The following is a 21,344-nucleotide window of genomic DNA, read 5'->3' as shown; positions in this document are numbered from 1 at the left end:
CTGACATGCTTATCCAGAGCAACTTACAAAAAGTACATAAAATGAGATTTAATTCCTACAGGTATTCATGAGTCCATTTGGGGGAAAAAACAAAAAAGATGTCAGAAGAGGTATTAAATAGTCTCAATTTAAGGACTTTAAAGCATCAATAACTTTAAAGTTAACTAAATTTTTTTTGATATTGTACTTGCATATTGGGCTTATATTCTCATTCATTTTGATGCAATTCTAAAATTAGACAGCAGTGTTAGCAGAATGTTTACATTGAGTCAGTTGGAAAGAAAACATGAACTAATCAACGGTGTAAACAAAATGTGAATATAACTGTCAGTACTGTTAATAGAATTATTAGAAACTATTACACATGTTGGACTAAGCATTTAACTTAATAACATCCCTTTTATGCTGCTCATTTGCTTCTTTAGACAATTTATTAGGTATGTTAAACCAGAAATAGTCTGTTTTTCGAGCTTTTTGTTTTCATCATCCAATTCCAATACCAAACTTAACAAGGGTGTGTGTTGGCGTAGCACTGTTTCAGTATTCCTGTGACCAACGAATCATCAAAGAGCAAAGTGGTTGGAAAGATGTGGAATAAGAACTGAGTGGAGAGACAGAAGGGATTGTTTTTCTTTAACTGTGTGTTTTGTGTGTGTGTTGGTTCCAGTCGCTCTGGTGTGATTGAAAAGTTGGAGGCCTTGGAGCTGGAGAACGCTGAGCGGATGGAGGTGGAGGAGGCAGGGAGGAGTGGAGCCAGACAGGGCCGCAGCGAGCACCGTCGCTTCCACAGAGAGGTAACAGCCGCTGTGTGTTTGTCTGTGTCTGCATGTCCGTGCCAACAGTGCCAACATTGTGCTACGGTGTACAATGGATGCGGTGAGACTTGTAAACAAGCGCTTTTAATCATCACATGGCAGAACAGACGTGCGCTTGGCGTTTGACCCACCAGCATGTGTTGTGCATTTTTCCTCTCTGTCCCAGCCTCCCCTTCTCCCCCCACTCTATCTTTTCCCTTCACCCTCGCCCTCTTCCCTCCATCTCTCCCTCCCTCTGTCCTGCCTTTGTTTTGGTTGGAGGTCAGAGGTCAGCAGTGTGTGCTGTATTCATTTCCAGTTTCCATTCTGTGGTGGGATTCCCCTGGTGATTGTGCTTCCCTTTCCCACCCTGGCTCTCTCTGCTCAAGCTCCAAGACCCTATTTTGGAGTACGGAGACCCAGGACACTGAGACACAAAGTCACAAACACACTGCAAAGTGTTCTCAAAATTGTGTTGTTGACCTCTTTGTTTTTTTTGTCCTGTTTCTTCATCTTTGTTTATCATGTTTACGATTTAGACAATCAGGTACAGATGAAATGGAAAGATTCCATTGCTGGTTTTATGCTTGTACTGCACGCACATATTAGCATTCTGTTTATCTCACTGTTGCTGTCAAACATCCAGTTAGGCACAACTTTCATATATACACACACAGCTAGAGATGGCATGTTTTGCTTCATGCTATCAGTGTGTGTTCATTGTTTTCATTCTCTCTGGTTCAGTGCAATGCTGCGCTGAGCTGAGCCTCACAAAATATGTGGCTTTGACAAGGAAGGATTGGTTGTCGTGACATTTATCTACCACACATTGATTCCTATTCAAATGCAGGCCATATGAGATTATATGCTGCTTTTCAGAAGTCAGTATGTTTGCTTTCTGTATCTGTTTGACTGTTAATGTAATTTTTATTCCACCTCAGTAAAAACCATTTGTCATGATGTTAATTCACTCCATACTCACAGATTACAAATGTCAGAATCTTCAGTTTTCCTGTTTTACATGTTTAGCCATTAGAGTGAGTCCAATCCAAGGGTATAAAAAACTTTAATGGTGTTTTTTTACGGTGTATGCTTGTCTTTTCCAGGACCAGAGGCATGACCTGGATCAGGGTCTGGACTTCCCCTCCACCCTGCCCCCACTGAGGAGAGCCAAGTCCCTGGACCGACGGACCACTGACTCAGTCATGACGGTAAGTATCTAGTCTTCTCTCATTTTTTTTGTAATGGTCTTACCAAATTCTGCAGTCATCTTGACAGCATCTTTTGTGTGTACCACAGATACCGGAAAACTTAAAATCAGATGTTTTTTTGCGGTTCATTATTAACACACAAAGCAAGTGGTCATTCTGGGGTTCTTGTGGAAGAAATAATCTCACACTGTGACCCAGGTGTGTTTGTTTCTGTTACCAGTAGGTTATGTTATGCATTTAGTTAATGAGTGCCAGGACATGTGGTAGCTAGGTGAGTTAAACCTGCAGCACAACATAGTACTAACTCACAAAGAGAAACCTGGGAATCAGCCACTGTTGTTTACTCAAGGTGTTTCGTGTGTGTGTATATATGCGTGTGTGTGTGTGTGTGAGAGAGAGAGAGAGTGTGTGTGTGGACTGGTTTTCCAGACAATACTTCTGCTGTTCTGCTAAGCTGCAGGGTCCAAGGTCAACATCAGCGCCAAGTCTATAGCAGTGCTGAGAGAGGGCACTGGGTTGTTGTTGGGGCTGGAGGGCCAGATTTGATTAAGTAACAGAGTTAGGAGAATTAAAGATTGAGAAAGGTCTTGGTAGATGTTTCCTGATTGCACTCGGAGCTCAGCTGGGCAACCTGGCACACACTATTCATAGTGGCGTGGCTTAGGAAACTGTTGTCCTGGCTTGGTGTGAAAAAACTCCCAAATCAGCGTCAAACTGGGGCATTGTGGTGCACATCGGCCGTGTACCAGCAATGTTGTGATGTCAAAACCTGATCACTTTGGTGACCTCTCGTGTCCCTTAGAGATATAGTTATACACTGCTGTTGCAAAAAGCAGTTTGCCCCTTGCCAAGACGTCTTCATTCGAAGCCAAATTCACATCTCAGTTGATCAGACAGTCAGATGGTGCTCCCTCACATCATCTTGAATGATACTTGCTTGTCCTCTGTTAGGTGTAGCTTTGCATCTGCTATGGCTACTCTATGACAGAAACATTTTTGTGCATTTTTATCTTGATTATTCCAAGACATTAACTTAAACTACAGGCACTACTGATGCAGCTAGCCTAGGCACTGTGGAACAGGACAGCACCTGTGGTTGCCTGTGTAGTTGTGTACAAACAATGTACAGAGTGAGTTTTCTCCTGAGTTCTTAATATTTCGCACTGAATCATACATTAGGATAAACAGAATGAATAAAAAGAAAGTAGTACAAAAACCAGTTTACACTGTATGGTGTAAGTTGGTGTCATTTTTGTGTAGGCATTAGAATATGCCATCAAAATTAATGTGAAAACATTATATTGAGGTAAATAGTAGAGGACGTTCACCAACTTTGATTAACCTCTATGTTGAACAGTGTCTGAGTTAGCTAATTACCACAGTAACACGCTGGCTTAATTCTTAAAAAAAAAAAAAAAAATGTTTTTATTTTTGTTATTTTGTCATTGTTACATCAAGAAATAGTCCCTCTTCACTCTGTCAGCTTTTTAACATTATTATCACATCTGTGGCTCTTTTTTAGTTTCAACAAACCTTTTTCACATAAAATAGCAGGGTACACACAGGTGTTACTAATTTAATTAATTAAGGGTCCATTCTATGCAAGTCTAACAGAGCCAAGGTTCTGGTGGTGTTCCTACTGGTTCACTGGAAAGGCTCTGCTGCACATAAATGGAACAGAGCCTTAATTAATGTCATTAGCACCTCCTGTGTTTACCTGTGATTTCATGTCAAAATGAATGCTGTGAAAAAGGTTGTTTGTTAGGGGAGACAGCAATTAAATTCGAGCAAGGTCAGGCAAGGAAATGTTTGTACATTTACAAGTTAAAAAAAAATGAGGACACACATATGTGAATATATGACCGGCATACATAATGATTGGAGGTAGTGTAAACATCTTAAAGACGCTGGTAAACAGGCCATACCTAAAGGTAGGCTTCCCCTTTAAGTGAAATACTCAGCATTTCTTGTTTAATCCCTCCATACATTTTCCTCCTACTGAAATTAATCACAGTTCAGTTATTTAACTAAACAACAACAAAACTATAGAATGTGGACAATATGACACATTGGGCAGCCAGTGGTGTAGTGTTATGGAGACCACCTGGAAGTCTCGGGATCAAACCTGCATTTCAGACATGTTGCATGTCTGAGCAAGACACTGAATCCCTAAGAGCTCCTCTGACCTCCCTGTGCTAGGATAACAAGAAAGAAGATTTCTCTGCAGTGATGTGCCGCATTATTATCTAGTAGAGCTGTTGATCATCCGGTTTGAAAATGCATGAGACAACTTCATGTCTTGGTTAATTATGAATTTCCATTGTAGTTATAAGTTTGTTCCTCTTCCAGACTAACATTGTTTCTCTGGCCTTGGTGTGGTTTTGTGAGGGTGTGGATGTTGTAGGGCAGTCCTCCATGCTGCAGGGGGCAGTGCAGCCCCCCCTTCCCCCTCTCCTCTCCAGGTTATCCTCCTCCTCCTGCAACCTCCGTGTGCAGATTTTTCCCTCTGCGTGTTTTGACTGCATTCATTGTGTGCACTGTATGTCATTATGCTTTTTTATGTATGGCTGTTGGAAAAGAGAGACAGCTGTGTGTGTGTGTGTGTGTGTGTGCGCGTGTGTGTGTGTGTGTGCGTGTCACAACTTAACACGGCTTCCTGAGGCCACCATTCACGTGTGTTTGTGTGTTTTTCCCACTGTGTGGAATCACAGCAGACTACAGCAATATTGAGCACTGGATTCTGCATCCTCAGCTAGAGTAGCACAGAACGGCAGCAAAACTAGCAGAAGTTGCCCCTGGCCAGTGGCCCACATTCAGATGGTCTTATATCCTCCTCTCAGTTTGTCTTATCCATTGGTAGGGTCAACTTCTACCCTCAGCTGACTGAGTGAGCATGTATTCTTCTTGCATTTTCGAATGAAAATAGAACTTTTTGCACTTGAATTTGCAGAAACAAAGCTGTGATTAAGGGAGTCTTTTCTGGCTTTACTTTTTTGGCAAATATGTGATCTGCTTTTATCTGTGTTATATTTTATTATTTGAAGACCCAGTTAAGTGGTGATAATTTGCTACTGCTTTTGTGTTAAAGCGCAATATGAAATGTGTTGACAAACTATTTGCATTTTGAATACTTCTGAGGTCATCTTGCATGAGGAGACCTTGTGGACACATCAACATGTTTTTCATTTTATTCAGAGGTAGTTTCTCATTATTCTTTGTCTTTTTCTAGCCGGATTTGCTTAACTTCAAGAAAGGCTGGATGGTGAAGCTCGATGACCAAGGACAGGTACTGTATGAGTTGGTAACCAGCCCTATGGATCAGTTCCTGATGTTGGAATTAAAAAAAAACAAAAAAAAAAACCTGAAGATAATAGATTACTAATCAACCAGAATGATTGCAGCAGAGAAACAGGGCAGCAAATAAACAGAAAATGTTGACAAGAAAAGAATTGTGGGTCACTGGTGTTCTCATGGATAGGGGTATTGGAGTCATCAAAGAAGGGAGTCAGTAGCTATTTCAAACAGCATCTGAACTGTCCACCTAAAGGAGTTTTGAATGTCTGTAGCATTCTATGGCCTTTAAAGAGGTCTGCACAGACTTTGATGTTGAAGCTTCAATGGAGAACACTTAAAAGAACAGGGTGGGGCCTGAATGTTCACATGCATCTTTATGTGATATATGGACAGGGAGGATGCTAGCCGTTGCACATTGTACCGCAGACTATAGTAGGTCTCTGACTCATAGGGAATATTTGATAATATATGTGACTAATTTTTCATTTCTTTTCAGTGCTCCAGATAGCAATTATTTGCACTTTTTATATGTTCGTGATTGTTATGACATAACTCTGCCTTTGAACTTCATATGACCCAGCTTTCTCTCTTTCCTCTCAACTCGGCAGTGGAAGAAATATTGGTTTGTGCTGACAGATCACAGCCTGCGATACTACAAGGACTCCATCGCTGAGGAGGTGAACTGTCATTCATTTTATGTCAACAGTTAATGTGTTTTTGTTGTCCTTGAATAATTTCATGTCTCGTTACCATAGGCTTCCGACTTGGATGGTGAGATTGATCTGTCCACTTGTTACAATGTAACTGAATACCAGGCTCAACGCAACTATGGTTTCCAAATACACGTAAGAGGCTTTACATTCTCATAAAAGACGAATTTTGCTACTGCATCATGATGTCTGTATTATTTATTCTGGTTGTTATTTTACCATGTGAAAAGCGCATGCCTTCACCCACTTAACCTTGACCTTTATGTTTCATGATCATCTTCAGACCCAGGAGGGAGTACACACTCTGTCAGCCATGACAGCAGGTATACGCAGGAACTGGATTCAGGCAGTCATGAAGAATGTCAGACCCTCCACTGCCCCTGATGTTGCAAGGTCAGAAGAATCACTTCAACACTGTTGTCCACATTAATCAACCATGATGTTTATTCTTTAACCCAGATTTCTGGTGAAAACATGTTTGAAGATTGAGTCATCCCAAAAGCATAATACAATGGAAAATGTTCAAAGGGTACTTTGGAATATCTACAACTTACTTACTTTTTCCCCTCCCTTTCAGCTCGACTGACGATCATGGCTCTTTCTCTCCTCTGGAGGGTCTGGTTAGGCCAGATGTGACCCAGGACTCTCCTTCCTCCGAAGCATCATCTGTGGAAAGAGATTCTGCCCCGGGCCTCAAAAAGAGCCGTGCACGGGAACGTAGAAGGGAAGGCCGCTCTAAGACCTTTGACTGGGCCGAGTTCAGGCCCATTGCCCAGGCCATGGCTCAGCAACGAGCCCAGGAGGCTGAGGGCCTGCAGGCAAACCTAGGAGAGCTCGAGCGGAGTCGGAGAAGGGAGGAGAGGCGGAAGAGGTACGAGTCTGTGACAGGCACATCGGTGGAGTCTCCGCTGATCGCAGAGATAGGCAGGATGGACTATGAGAGTGGAGAGGGAGATGGACACACAGGGCTTGACTCAGGAGGTCCTCTATCTTTGGAGAGGCAGCAGAGGGTAGAGGAAGTGATAGAACAACACTGGCAACAAGTGGAGAACACTCCCATACGAGAAGAAAGGAGAGTGCCCCTGCCTTCAACAGTGCACTCCCGAGAGACGGCAGAACTAGAGAAATTATTGGAAAGTTACAAGAAAGGGGTATGTTTACACTTTTTGTCTAATGGAGAATGTAGAATTGTGTTAAACTCAATAATTTTCTTCTGTTCTCTTAACAAACCTCTGCATCGCTTTCTGTTCTTTCAGGTAGAAGACCTGAAGACGCAGTTGGAGAGCTGTCACCAGCAGCTTGTCGATTCCAACCAGCAGAAGCAGGAGCTGGAATTCCAACTGAGAACCGCGCTGGAGAGAGAGCAGGACATCCGGACGGGTTACATCTCTCCGGTGAGTTACAGGATTACAAGCATCTACATACTCAGCGTTGTGCTGTAATATACAGCACTATACTATTACAGGAAGTCTTGTACAGCTGTACTTGTAAAGTGCCTATGTTCTCAGCTGAGCAGTATTTTCCTCCATTTGTAACATTCTTTGCATGTTGTATTTTATTGTAAGAACAGCAAACACACTGACATCAGAGCTACAAAATGGCAACAAACAGGTGCCTCTGCATGAGTTCATTGCATGTGAAAAACATTGAAATCTTATTACTACTTTGGCTTCTACTAGTTAATCTCTCTTTTTATAGGTCTGTGCTGTACAGAAGTCATGAACTCATGCTAGCAGTTATATATGAAAAAATAAGTTGATTATGGATCAAAGAGGTCCATTTCATGGTTTCTGTGAATGACATGTGAACTTTATAGCTGTGGAAATGTTTTGCTCAAAATGTATGATGAATAACCTCTTGGCTTGTTTTCTAATTATTTGCATGGAAGTCAGAATCTCATCTTCTATTAACTACTATGTAGACCATCCATATTTTTTTTGTTTGTTTGTTTTGTTTTGTTTTAACAAATATTGTCTGCTATGTCATGGCTTAGATGAGTCTTGTTGGTTAAATTCCTCTGATATTTGTGTGTGGATGGATTCATTAGACTAAGGCTGAATGATGACTTTTGTAGATGAATTACATTAGGACATTCTTCCATTACTGTTTTTCCATGAGCTGATTTTATGTTAGATTTTGTAGTTCTTAGTGAATATACAGATTATCTTTTTTTTGTTGTTGTTTTTTGTTTTGTTTTGTTTTGTTTTGTTTTGGAACTATTACATGTTAGTGCATATTTGAGGTTGCAGTGAAATCACATAGAACATGTGTTTGAACATTACACTTCAGTTGGAAACATGCAACATCTGTACTGAGGAAAAAAAGGTCTGTTTGGTACAAGACATGAGCTTGGAACAAACGTGTTTATAGGAGCTGGTATGCCTTCCATTCCCAAGTAAACCATTGAGCTGAAACTAATATTGCATTACTTACCTCATAAAATAACTTTTAACCATTTAATGTGCATGCTCTGTTGTGATTAACTAACCCTGGCCATTAAATCTCTTTCCAGCGCTTTTAATTCACACCATTTAGGCTTAGGAAGATGTGACTGATAATGTTTTGAATCATTACATTCATCTGTATAATTTGACATTATTGACATTATTTTTATGTGGGGATATTAAATGTAATGTCACATTTTGAGAGAATTTTGGGGGGGGGCAGTAGTTGGTAGTTGACGCTGAAAACAATTAGCAAGCTTGTGTGTCCCCTGCTGTGTGTTAACCAACTGTCTGGTCCCCTTTTCCAAGCTGGAGCACCCTATGGGTCTGGAGGCTGATGTGACGCCCCAGACGAAGAGGCCAGAACTGGTTAGTTCTCAAGCACAGAGCTTAACAAAGAAGTACCAGGAGACCAAAGAGCTCCTGCAGCTGCAAGAGCTGAAAAAGCGCAATATGCAGGCACAGCTTGGCCTCTCGCTTTCTCACCTCTCCACCGAGGAACCTTACTTTTCCGAACCCCAAAAAACATCCATTGTGGAAAACCCTCCCCCAGAACCGGTCCAAAAGACAGTTAGCTTCTTGCTCCAGGATAGCTCAGAGCGGATTCAAGAGCTAGAGGACTTGATCATTGGTAAACCTCTGACTCTCAGGGAGCTGATGAAATTGTTGAGAACACATAGCTGTAATCAAGAGATAGCAGAAAAGGGTCAGTTTCAGAAGCTCTTGGAGACCTGGAAATATCAACAGGAGGTAGAAAATGAAACCATAAAAAAGAGCTTAGCCAGAGCAGGAGAAAGCATCCGTGATTATGAAGCCCGTCTACTAACCATGGAGGATATGGTGGGGAAAGTTCAGATGCAAAATCTTGAAAGCCTTAAGAACCCTTATGGCCCTCTCTCAAAGATTGAAAACCATTCAGAAACAAATGAAATGAATATTGGACTCCTCTCACAGAGGGTTGAATTGTTAACCAGTGAAAATGGTGCACTGAATCAGCGATGTCAGGAGATAGTTAACCAGTTGACTGAGGCTGACAGAGAAATAGACAGACTGAAAGCAGAGTTGATTAACCTACAGAGTGGCAAACAGCACAGTGTAGCTGTGGAGGAACTGAACAGATTGAAGGCTGAACTGGCTGAGAACCAGGCAAATGCCATTGACAGAGAGTATTATGAGAGGGAGCTGAATGAGAAATCCCTGAGGCTTCACGAAGCTCTGGTGACCTTGGAGGAGCTTGGAAACACCCTAAAGGACACTGAAAAGAAACTGCAGTTGAAAGAGGCCACACTGAAAGGTCTGGGATTCCAAGTGGCATCTTGCGAGGATAATGAGTCACAACAGGAGAAAGAGCAACTCAGAGAGCTTCTTGAAGCGTCACAAGCAAAGTTATATGAGAGAGAGGCAAACTTACAGTCTAGAGAGCAGCGCTGTTTGGAACTTGAAGCCGAGAACAGTGAACTAATCGCTTGCAATGAGGAGTCTGAGAGAGTCAGTAGTCAGAAGTTAAAAGAAGCAGAAAATGAAATAAGAATGTTACGAGAGAGGTTGGAGGTAGAAATGAAAGCAGGTAGGGTTGAAAAGAGAGTGCATGCGGATGGAGGGTTGATTCAGTTATGTGAGAAGCAGGTTGCTGATGAAGGGCTTATTGAGCAAGTAGTAGAGGAGATTGAGATGAAGTCTGAGGCGCTTAATCAGGTATTAGAGATGTTAACAAAGATAGATGTTAATGTAGAGAAAACACTCAGCAATTTAAAAAGCACTTTACTTGTCCCAGATTACCTTGGTTCTTCCAAAGAGGACCCTCTCTGTGTTAGTCAGAAAGACATGGACACGTTGATATTGGAGGGAGAGTTCTGGAGCCAACTGCTGAGTACTGCTGAAATGAGGCCACAGGAAAATAAAGGAGAAAGTTGTGAAAGGCGTTTGGCAGAACACATGATGGCAGAGAAGAGCATGATGCTTTTGATTAGAGGGATTTGTCCTCGAGCAAAAGTTGAAGTTGATAGTGAGATGGTAGTGACGGAGCCAGACCTTTCAAGAATGTATAGTTGGCCTGATAATCAAACAAATACTCTAATTCTAAAAGACTTGACAGAAACTTTGGAAGCAAAGGTGTATTTTTTGAAGCAAACTGTCTCCACTCTGAAGTTGTCAAAACATGAAAAGCTCCTGTCCTTGGCTCAGTTGACCTTTCATTCTGCCAATGAACAAAAACAGAGACTTGAATACCTTCTTGAAGCCCTTAGAGAAGCTTGCATGTCTTATGTCATCATCAGGCAAAAATTCCAACATGAGAAAGAGCTGACACAAAAGCAGGCAGAAATTCAGGCTGGTAGCTCAGGTTGTGTAAACTGTTCAAAATTGAGAGACCTTAACAGAGATCTCCAAACCAAACTGGCAGATCTTCAGAATCAGTTATCTGGAGTGCAACTGAGAAATGACAGGCCACAGACTTTCATTCAGATTGATGGAGAGCCTATAGATTCATTGGATAAAACGATTGAGCTTCAAGACATGATAGCAAGGCACAGGAAGGAGCTTCGGGAGGTCAGAGATGTATATGAGCAGGAAGCAGAAAAGCTGAGGCAGGAAGTCGCCAAGGCAAGTGAGACACTGCGACTCCGTTCAGAAGAGAACGTTAAAGAAATAGACTCCCTGACTATCTGTATGGAGAACCTGAAGAAGAAGCATGAGATGGAAAGGAACATTCTCACAGAGAAGTTTTACCGGGAGATGGAAGAACTGAGGAATGTTGTGACTAGAGCGAGCCCAGACAGAAACTCGTCAGACGAGGCCAAGGACAGACAAGCACCTCCTGCTTCGTCACCAACGTCTAACCTCAAGGAGCGCATTCAAGAGTTGGTGACCCAAGTCTCAGTCATGACTGAAGAGATGAGGCGGCGAGAAGAACAGGGCGATGTAACAACTCTACGGCTGAAATACGAGAAAGACCTGGAAAATCTGAAGGTGGAAGCGCTCCTTGTCATCCTCCATCCGTGATGCCTTGTACTCCTTTGTGGCATTCCCAGACTCCCTTCCTTCCCCTACCCCTACTTGCCTTCCTAACCTCGCCCACCTCACTCCCGCTCTTTGTTCTGTGAAGCAGTCTACTTCAGTGATGCATGACAACTAACCTCCTTTAAATGCATGCAGTCGTTGCCGCTGCTGTAGTTGTGTGCTGAGGAACCCATTTTGTTGAAGCTCCATCACCATCAATTGCAAAATCTTAAGTAACTGAAAAGATAGACTAGTTATGTATAACTTGAAACAAAAGCTATAAGATTCTGTCACAGTACAAGTTGTCTGAGTCCATATTCTTGTGAAATGAGTTCCTCTGCAGTAGTTCATTGTGCTTATTAATCTAACCCTTGTACTCGGCCATAATGTGATAGTTTCAAAGTGCTAAGGGCAAAGAGTTGACCCTTTTTTTTAACAGGTTTAAGCATTTAGGTATTCAGTTCCAGAGCTGGTATCAATTTTGATTTTTGTCATGAGCTTCACTTGTATGGGTCTGATCTCTTTTCCTTTGGCTTTTTCTATTGACTTCTAGTTTACTTTTCCTCCTTTTGTCTCTGATTAACCGTTTATGACATAACATTTCAATTTAACACAAAAGTCTTTCTATTATTGTAAAAGTTAGTATTAAACATTTAATTTAATTGCACATACGTACATTGTACACAGTGATGCAGATTTCAGAATTAATGACAGTAATTGATCCGGCCTGTGACCCTCTTTCTAACTGGCATTTAGAACAAAATTAATAAAATCCTGATGGCAGTGTGCCCAAGATACACTGAAAATCTTGGACTGTATTTGTCAGTGGTCTGAGAATAACACTTCAGAGTGCTCTGAAGAGCGAACATCTCATAAGTGTTATTTATGGCAGTGGAAGCTACTACCACTGAACACTTGCCATGACATCATCAATTACAAGAAGTTCAGAGAAAAATGGCCCGTCAGCTTCAGCAGCTCACCTTATACCTGCCTCAAAGATAACCTAGTTCATTCTTAAAAGTCATTCCTTCAGTTTCTCAATGGCATGATAGGCAAAATCTGTTTTGAAAAAAAAACAACTAAAATCTCTGTATTTTCTGTCCACATGAAGCTTTAAATAAAAATGTTGAACATTGATTTCATTGATTAACTCTCAAATATGTAGTTTATGATTAACACCTAAAATTTTTAATAGCATTAAGACCTAATATTAAAGATATCCATAACATATCCTTAACATCTCATATTGGCCCCTTTCACAACATGTGTACATGGAGTTGCTTGTCACAGCCACATGATACTACAGTAATCACAATAAGTCTTTGAATGTGGATTCAGTTAGGAAGATCACACAAAGCAACAGGTGGCATACAGCTCTTATAAACTCAAGGCCTAACTATAAATTTTGGATGTGGTAACATCAAGATGTATAGTCAGGATACTTCCTGATAGGGAGCAGATCAGGTTAGATTTCAACTGTCATTTTGGTTTAATCTAAGTTTTAATAACAGCAGTTAAATAAAATCTTTTTATTGGCTGTGAAGTACCTATGTCATACCCACAGACAATCTGGATATGAGACTATATGAGGCACAGATTAATACTCTTAAAGGTTTACGTGATTTTAGAAAGGGGATATTGCCTTTAGTCTGGTCTCAAACACTATGTTGGAAGATCCAATGTTCAGCTCATGTCTTAAATTTTGCACTTAATTAGCCTTCTCCTCCATTGTAAGCTACCTACATCATCTGGAATGTCTGAATAGTGAGCTCAAACCATTCCATTACAGTATTTAACTAGAACATGAACTTTCACACGCAAGAAACATCGTGTAACATGCATCTAAATAAAGTGCAGGTGCTGCCTGCTGTGATGTCAGAGCAGAGCAAGTTTCCATATTCCCAATGGGGAAGAACTGGCTAGTTCAGTCTCTCACAGTAGGTTCCTGGGCCAATCCGAGCGCTCAGGATTTTTATCCCTGTGAAAACAGACTAGGCCTACAGTTCCCCTGTTTAGCTGTGGCCGGACTGAGGCAGAGTGAGGGAACGCTGGCCAGGGCAGCACCGTTGACTGAGTACTCAGATTAGTGGCAGTGAATAGAGGACGGAAGTAGGACTAGGTTTCGGGTCGGGCTAGTCGGAAGGCCATTCAAATTCCCTCTTGTGGAAACTTGCACTGTAATTATAATAGCATTGTGAATGGCCCTTTCTAAAAGCATGTTGATCAGGATTACCCTCTTCAACCCCTGTTTCCATACTGCCCAAAGGTGTCAGTGCAAGCTTGGCAAGCTTGCCTCATTTGTCACAGATGGGCTTGCCAAAAATGCCCTATGTTGACGATACATTTGATTCCAGTGTCCCAGCTTACCCTTTAGCAGCCCAGGCCCAGCTATTCATGATTGTGTTAAGGCATTAGATTAACCCTACATTCCATCAAAGATTTGGCTCATAGACAGATTATGATTTGCACATTAGCTTACACTGTAGGCACTATTCAACCAGACATGAACTCAATTTGTAATAAGCGTTTTATGAGTGTGGTTAAAAGGTTACAATGCAAAAATCTGTCAGTGGATGAATGATTTTACTGTTCATAGGAAATGGTAGCACATACTTTCTTACTCCCACCTCTTATTGGCTATGCATTCCTTCAACATAATGTGTAGTCTGTCATTTTTCTTAACCTTTTTTGTACTCACACAGGCCCATGTTGCTCGTGGCTAACAGGCTGTAGCTTGCAGGTTGTTTGCTGTCACCAAATGGATGATTAACAGTAACTTATGTCCTGGGGCCCAGGGGGTTTTCCTGCTCAGCTCAGATGCGCAGAAGAACCTTTCGGTCCTTGTCCACATGACCTGTGAACTCACTGTCATCCCCACATCCTCCTCCTGTTTCATAGGCCACCTGTGAGAGGGGCTTTGCTGCCATGGAGGAGTCCCACCAAAAGGTGATAGACGAGCTGCAGCGGAAACACCAGAGAGAGTTGGAGAACCTACAGGAGGAGAAGGAGCGACTGCTGGCAGAGGAGACGGCAGCCACCATCGCTGGTAAGTAGCAACACCAACCAAAAGTCTAAGTCTAAATTTTTCATTTAATTGATTTACTAAATGTTACATTTCTGCTGGGACTTGGTTACACATAATAAAAAAATGTGCAGCCTTCATAGCCGTTTGTTTCTGTTTCCTTAGCAATTGAAGCGATGAAAAACGCCCACCGGACAGAGTTGGAGAAAGAGCTGGACAAAGCTCGCAAGGCCAACAACAACGCAGAGAACGCTGACATAGAGGAGATTCGCAGACAGCATGAGTAAGCTTTCTTTACTGCAGCAATGCTCTGTTAAGGCATTTGTGACCCAAGGCCCATATTGAAATGGAGCATCTGAGGAGAAAAAGCTGTTCCATTGGTGAAATGTATACAAAATATGCTTTTAAAAAAAGTTTTGAATGTTTTGAAAGATCATTTTGCCACAATAAATTCCCAAGTGCTCACCCTAAATAGTTCTACATCTACAACGCCCCTGTGGCTCACCAGGTAAGGGCACGTACGACTTGTTAAGTCTGAGTCCTGATTGCAGCGCCAATTCTGACCTCAGGCAGTTTGCTGCATATCCTCCCCTCTCTCTCTCCTGTCTTTCCGGTCTCTCTCTCTACTGTGACTGTTAAACAAAGCAGAAATACCAAAAAAAAAAATCATCTTAAAAAAAAAATTAAAATGTGTACATCTTCTGTCCAGTGACTTCTAATAGCATGTTATTCTTTAAAAAGTCGGCTTACTTTGGATAATCCTAGTCAATATAAGCTACTGTTTGCAAAAGAGTGGCTGATTTTGTTTCTGTGTTCTCATCAAGATGAGCAATGGACCAGTCTTTTGTAAACATGGTGTATTCATTTTAAAAAAATCCAGGCTCCTGCAAAGCTCTTTTTATGTAATGGCAGACAGTTTGAGTCATGTTGAAGCTGTTAGTTCAAAGCTTATTCTTTGTTTGTTGTGAGCTTGAATCACACGGTGGCCTCTGTTCTGCTTGATGGAGAAATAATTTATTACAGGCACTGGGTGTTCACTGCTCACCTGCCTGTCTTCTGCATGTTTTAACACTTCACTTGGTGTCACCTCTGAAACTGCAGGTGTTTGACTCACATGAAATTCCTTTTGCAAAATTAAGCAATAGTCTAAAGCTAGCACAGCAAACCAAGTGGAATTTAATAAAGCTTTGTGAGCAGAGAAGAAGGTGGTTGACATAATGAGGAAAGAACTAACATAGGAAAAAATTTGCCTGAAATGCGAATGTCATAACTTGGTACACTCTATAGCCCTTTATTCCAGTGAAGCTCTTTCTGTGGACTGCAACCATTGTTTGTCAGTGTCTGCTGGCTCACCTACTGATCCTGCTTTGTGAAAGTTCACCCAAAGCTATCTCAGTCTGAATAGGGTGGGGCAAAGGACTGCTAGCCCGCAGTGTGCCAGCTGTAGCCAAGGTGACGGGTGCCTGAGGTAGCGATATGTGACCCTGCCAAAATGGAATTACAGGCACAGCTCCAGTCCCATGTTTGCGCCATTGCGTTTTTATGTCTGTCTCAGTCCGTCTGATCCCTGTCAGGCCTTGATAAACGTCATGCTGGCTCCAGGTTTGTCTAGACTTTAGAGATCAAGCATTGAACCAAAGCAGAGACTGGACATATTAAAAGATTGATGAATTATGCCACTGTAGCCATATTTGAACCCTTTGACTGTGCCCTAAAGCTAATCTGGTGAGATTTGATTTTCTCTTGGTATGATGTGGCGTTGTTTCAGGGAGGAGCTGTGTTCATTCCAGCGGGAGATTGAGGTGTTGTCGGAGCAGTATTCCCAGAAGTGCCTGGAAAACGCCCACCTGGCCCAGGCGCTGGAGGCCGAGAGGCAGGCCCTCAGGCAGTGTCAGAGAGAGAACCAAGAGCTTAACGCACACAACCAGGTGCCCACAACACACACACACACACACAAATCCTGCACAAATCCTCCTTGCCACTGAAACCCCCTGAACTTTGTCTTTTTATAATTCTAGGAGCTAAACAACCGTCTGGCAGCAGAGATCACCAAGATGCGCTCCATGACCAGTGAGGATGGAGGTGGAGACCCAAGCGCCACGATACAGGGCAAAGAGCTATATGAGTTAGAGGTAGACTCTGAAACCCTGCAGTGCACGTGGCAAATGCACACCACACATGGCAAAGACAATAATCAAAAAGGTTTAATTATTTGAGGTGCATGAAATGGATAAGGTAGTTCTTAATTTCTACTTCTCTCCTGCCAGGTAATCACGATTAGAATTTTTATTTGCATAGTCCTTTATAAAGCACTATATTGCTGAGTTTGTGAGAGGATTAAGACAAAATCAGCAGCAAAAGCAAATCCAAAAACGTAAAAGCAAAAAATAAAAAGGCAAGCCAAGGATTAATAAAAGCTTCTTCATTTATATGGAGTCTGTAAAAGTGAGTTTTATATGGTGATTTATTTGATAGTACAAATTTTGAGATTTAACTTAAACTCTTCAGGCAGATTTCTTCCTAAGTCTTGGAGCCAGCAGCCACCCCATGTTTTGCAACATCATCTTGCTTTCATTCCAACAGTTTCATCTTGTGTTTCCAGGTGATGCTGAGGGTGAAGGAGTCTGAAGTCCAGTACCTGAAGCAGGAAATCAACTCCCTGAAAGATGAACTCCAGGCAGCCCAAAGAGTAAGTTTTTCTTTGAGAACAACACTTCCCTCTGGAGGTGTTTAGAGCGGGAAATATCCACAAAACCAAGGCTGAGATGCACGACATGAATGCATGCTCCTTTGTTTCAGTCCCTAAACAATGTATGTATGTGTGCAGGATAAGAAATACGCAACAGATAAGTACAAGGACATCTACACAGAGCTGAGCATCGTCAAGGCCAAAGCGGAGCGGGATCTGGGCCGGCTTAGAGACCAGCTGCAGCTGGCTCATGAGGCGCTGGGGGAGCCCTCACTGGAGGAGGTGGAACGAGGAGGATATGGTACTAAACACACCCGAAAACACCCCTTATTCCATCTAACCTGTCATTCACTCTATCTGGCTACTCCACCACTTCCTGTTTCTACCCCAGTGTCTGAGCTCTGACACTGATTCACCCCGCGCTTAGCAGCAAATAAAATCCATACCAGTATGCTAACAAACCTCAACACAGGAAAATACTTCAGTTCCCTCTTTCCTCATGCATTTGCTTAAAGTCTGTGTATTTCTTTCTAGATATCATGAAGTCCAAAAGCAACCCAGACATCCTCAAGATGGCAGCTGCTGCAGCTAAACGCTCAGAGCGCACCATGAGGTCAAAGGTGGGTTCCTCAGCAGCGGGGAGGGTGTTTTAAGACTGAAGTCACTCCTACAACCCACTGAACTGTTTCTTCTGAGTTTCTCATTGTACTCCATCACCCATCAAGTCACACCGCATAAGCCTCAACTGACTGAAAGCTGATAGAGCAGCTTTGTTTGAAGTAAGATCTGTTTTTCCAGTAAAGGTCACCCACCACAGCAAACTGTGGTTAAGACTTAAACCATGTGGTTTCCAGTGACATACTGCCATCTACAGGACAACTGCAATATTGCATGCAGTATTTAGCCATTGCATGCAGTACTGAGCAGCCCTCGAATGCCTGATGGTGCATCATCACTGGCAGCACTGCTGCATAGCTGCACGTGTGCACGCAGTTTATTTTTTATCTATCCATTTAGTGAACCATAACGCACTGCACTCTTCATAATTTTGGGTTGTGCTGCACAAGTAAACATCATAGTACTCTAACACACTTGCTGGTGTGTTTTCCCCCTTCTGTCCTCAGTCTGAGAATCGTGACATGCCCTGGGACAGTCAGGGCTGCTGAGGACGTGTAGGCCTCCTCCCCCTCTCCTTTAGGTAAACTATAACAGATGCACCCACGGGTGTCAAGCACATCCTGTTGTCCTCCACTGAAAAGATTTGACTGTGTCACTCTTTCACATCAGTATGCACACGTTTCCCACTTCACAGATACAGGGTCTTGAAAATGAAATTAATTCAGCTCTCACGAAGTGGTGATCTGCCTTGGATATTAGGGGGTTTAATAAATATTAAAACAGTTCTCGCCCTAACTTTAATCTGTGTCCTGTCATATTAGCCACCCTGTCACGTTAGTGTGGTGTTTGGGATCTCACTGTTCGATTCACTTGTGTTTTAGATATTTATTCACATGTGGACGGTATTTTGGCACTATCAGTTTCACCAAAGAGAGAAAGACCAAGTCACTGCCTGCTCAGGAACAACACGAGTGTCCAGAGGTAGTTCTGTTTATCTCGGTCCATATTAACATCATCTTTTTCTCTCTTTCTCTCTCCAGAGCCTAAAGGAAGGGCTGACAGCCGAGCAGAGACTCCACCTGTTTGAAAATAAAGACACCAAGGAGTTCTGATAGTGACGTGTCATGTCCTCCTACCTTGCTGCATGTTTAGAGGCCCACTATATTTTAGCTCTGTAATGACTTATTTAGTAACACTACACACTGGTCACAAAACACACGTCGTATATTATTAAAAAAAAAATCATGGTATGAAGTTTGAATTTCATGTCTATAGAGTTTGCATTCCATGCACTTCAGTTACTGTGACTTTTTTTGTACTTTTTTTTTTGTTGTTGTTGCCATGTCTTACTGTAAATACTCTGTACTGTTTTTAATTGAGCATCTTGCATACACTAAAACCATGACTGTGTAAGCTACTGTTTTAACTCTGTAGATTGTGTTACTAGCCAAAGGAATAAGTGTGATGTTTAATGGCTAAACACAACTACATATTGATGATTGAATAATACTTGCATAACCAATCATGAGAACAAGCGCCCTCAGGCCTGCACGTTATGCTAGGTGTGGTCAGTACGCACATATTGAATCTCCCCACCACTCCGTTATCATTTCAGCACAGATGGAAGTCTTGCTCAATAAACAAGCTCTGGAACAAAAGTGTTCTCCTGCATTATTATACACTATCTGCTATGTTGCTTCATCGCCTGGCTTGTCAGCTTCTAAACGGTGATTAACATCATAGATGTTCTCTGAAATCCTCGGATCAATCTGGGATTACCAATGGAAAGGCAACTGCTGAATGCATATGGATGGGATCACTGATTATAATATAAATATATATATGAAAATTTATATAGATTTTTTTTTTCCTCACTGCAATCATTGGTCCAACTGTATAGGAGTTGATGGAGTTGGTTATGTTTGTAGTCTTGTTCAGTGGCAGTTCCTTTGTATTTATTTAAATGTTTTGGATTTTTGTCCCACATTCTCATTCCTCTGTACTCTTACTGTAAATATAAAGCAAATATACACCAACTGCCTACAGGTTTATTAGCAATAAATATTTTTGCACCCTGTCCCTTGTGTGACTACTTTGAGGTTATGTTTTCATACATGCTTTACCATCATTTCCACACTGAAATTGTACAATTGATTGGAATTGATCATATCTCATATAAAGCTTGAAATGACAGTTGTAATCATATTGATGTAATGGCACATTGACAGGATGTTTAATGATACATCCTGGACATCTTGTGCTCAAACGTTTACATCAATAACATTAAACATCTCTCAACCAATGACATTGTTATATACTGTGGCTCCTTACCTGACAAGTGCACAGTTTGCCAGGTAATGCTAGCTTGGTCAGAAAAAGACTACGAAGTACTCTACAGCAATTTCAAAGTTGCAATCCAGGGGCCTCGCTTACAGATGTTTTATTCTGCCCCTTTGATTCTATTATATCATTTCAAAGAACATGATAAAAGCAGATGGCCTGATCCATGGAATTTATACCTAGGTTTACACTAGAAACTTTTTCAATAAATTACATCTTCACCTGGGTCATGGCTACACTCACATACTTTGTGGTTAAGAAGTTTTGAATAAATGAGGCTCTGCATGTCATACTGACTACCTCACAGATTATTGCTTGTGAGAGAGATGATTGATGATTTGATCCAAATCAAAAAGGCTGTGTGATTTCTCCCTTCATTCATTGTTTGGCACACTCATCAGGCATGAACCTGCATGAGAAATCATTTTAACATTGCTGTAACATTGCCATTTCATATAAAAAAAAAAAATGTAAATTGATAGAACTTCTGTTTAGCTTCTCATACTTAAATACTATTTGTTAATCTGTTTTATCAGTCCCATAGAGTGTGTTTGTGACCATAGAAATTGAATAGGACCCATTCAGAGTCTATGATATGATGTATTTTTATGACTCTATGCCAAAAAGAAGGGGAAAAGAAAGACATTAAAACGGGGCATATGGGTTGAAGTAGTTCAGGAGAAAACAGGTATAAAAAGTGTATAATTTAGGAAATGGTTTAATCCTGGGAAATCTATATGATATATATTTATTTATTGGCTCAATAAGCCCCTCACTTGTCTCCCATGATGCCTCACTGTTCTCCAGCTGAGTGACAACTGCTCCACTGCTGCTGTCAGATGAGTGTCAAGTTTCCTACAACACGACAGAACAAAACCGGAAGTACTATGAAGTAATACTTTAAATTTTGTAATGCATATTTGAAACTGTAATAACCTTACACACGTTTTAAAAAAAGCTGGTTGCCTGTTATAATGTCTGTGTTTGAGAATGTCTGCACTTTGACAGGCTGACGTACAGGGCAAACAAAGGGCAGATCAGCGCCAGCTTATTCTAACTCAGTTAAATTCAGACACAGGGCCTGCTATTATTATGTTGATCTCAGGCAAAACTGTGCATTCATCATTTTATTAAACACAAAGTATCCCTGAAATGCACTCCTTATTTTCACTTGGGGGTCTTTGAACCACTCGGAGAACTTTAAATCACATGTTATATTGGTTTT

The 21,344-nt window shown here is 41.5% G+C and overlaps 1 protein-coding gene across 3 annotated transcripts in view; it reads left to right on the top strand.

Annotated features, from left to right (window-relative positions):
* Nucleotides 1–19,856, top strand: part of LOC115377488 (myosin phosphatase Rho interacting protein) — a 38,274-nt gene extending 18,418 nt beyond the window's left edge. Inside the window, exons 8-24 of one of the 3 annotated variants that reach the window (XM_030077266.1) lie at nucleotides 668–794; nucleotides 1,901–2,005; nucleotides 5,235–5,291; nucleotides 5,908–5,976; nucleotides 6,055–6,144; nucleotides 6,293–6,402; nucleotides 6,587–7,160; nucleotides 7,266–7,403; nucleotides 8,763–11,420; nucleotides 14,349–14,496; nucleotides 14,638–14,755; nucleotides 16,241–16,400; nucleotides 16,491–16,604; nucleotides 17,075–17,161; nucleotides 17,300–17,462; nucleotides 17,696–17,781; nucleotides 18,820–19,856. In XM_030077266.1, coding sequence (XP_029933126.1) covers nucleotides 668–794; nucleotides 1,901–2,005; nucleotides 5,235–5,291; nucleotides 5,908–5,976; nucleotides 6,055–6,144; nucleotides 6,293–6,402; nucleotides 6,587–7,160; nucleotides 7,266–7,403; nucleotides 8,763–11,420; nucleotides 14,349–14,496; nucleotides 14,638–14,755; nucleotides 16,241–16,400; nucleotides 16,491–16,604; nucleotides 17,075–17,161; nucleotides 17,300–17,462; nucleotides 17,696–17,781; nucleotides 18,820–18,891 — 4,876 coding nt within the window. In that variant the 3' untranslated portion in view covers nucleotides 18,892–19,856. The remainder of the gene's footprint in view (nucleotides 1–667; nucleotides 795–1,900; nucleotides 2,006–5,234; nucleotides 5,292–5,907; nucleotides 5,977–6,054; nucleotides 6,145–6,292; nucleotides 6,403–6,586; nucleotides 7,161–7,265; nucleotides 7,404–8,762; nucleotides 11,421–14,348; nucleotides 14,497–14,637; nucleotides 14,756–16,240; nucleotides 16,401–16,490; nucleotides 16,605–17,074; nucleotides 17,162–17,299; nucleotides 17,463–17,695; nucleotides 17,782–18,819) is intronic. The other 2 variants (XM_030077267.1, XM_030077268.1) reach the window with 2 other exon arrangements.
* The last annotated feature ends 1,488 nt before the right edge of the window (nucleotides 19,857–21,344 follow it).

The sequence above is a fragment of the Myripristis murdjan genome, chromosome 19 (assembly GCF_902150065.1).
Source record: "Myripristis murdjan chromosome 19, fMyrMur1.1, whole genome shotgun sequence".
Taxonomy (NCBI): domain Eukaryota; kingdom Metazoa; phylum Chordata; class Actinopteri; order Holocentriformes; family Holocentridae; genus Myripristis; species Myripristis murdjan.
The sequence above is the reverse complement of the archived record's forward strand: the minus strand, read 5'-3'. Positions and strand labels throughout refer to the sequence as shown.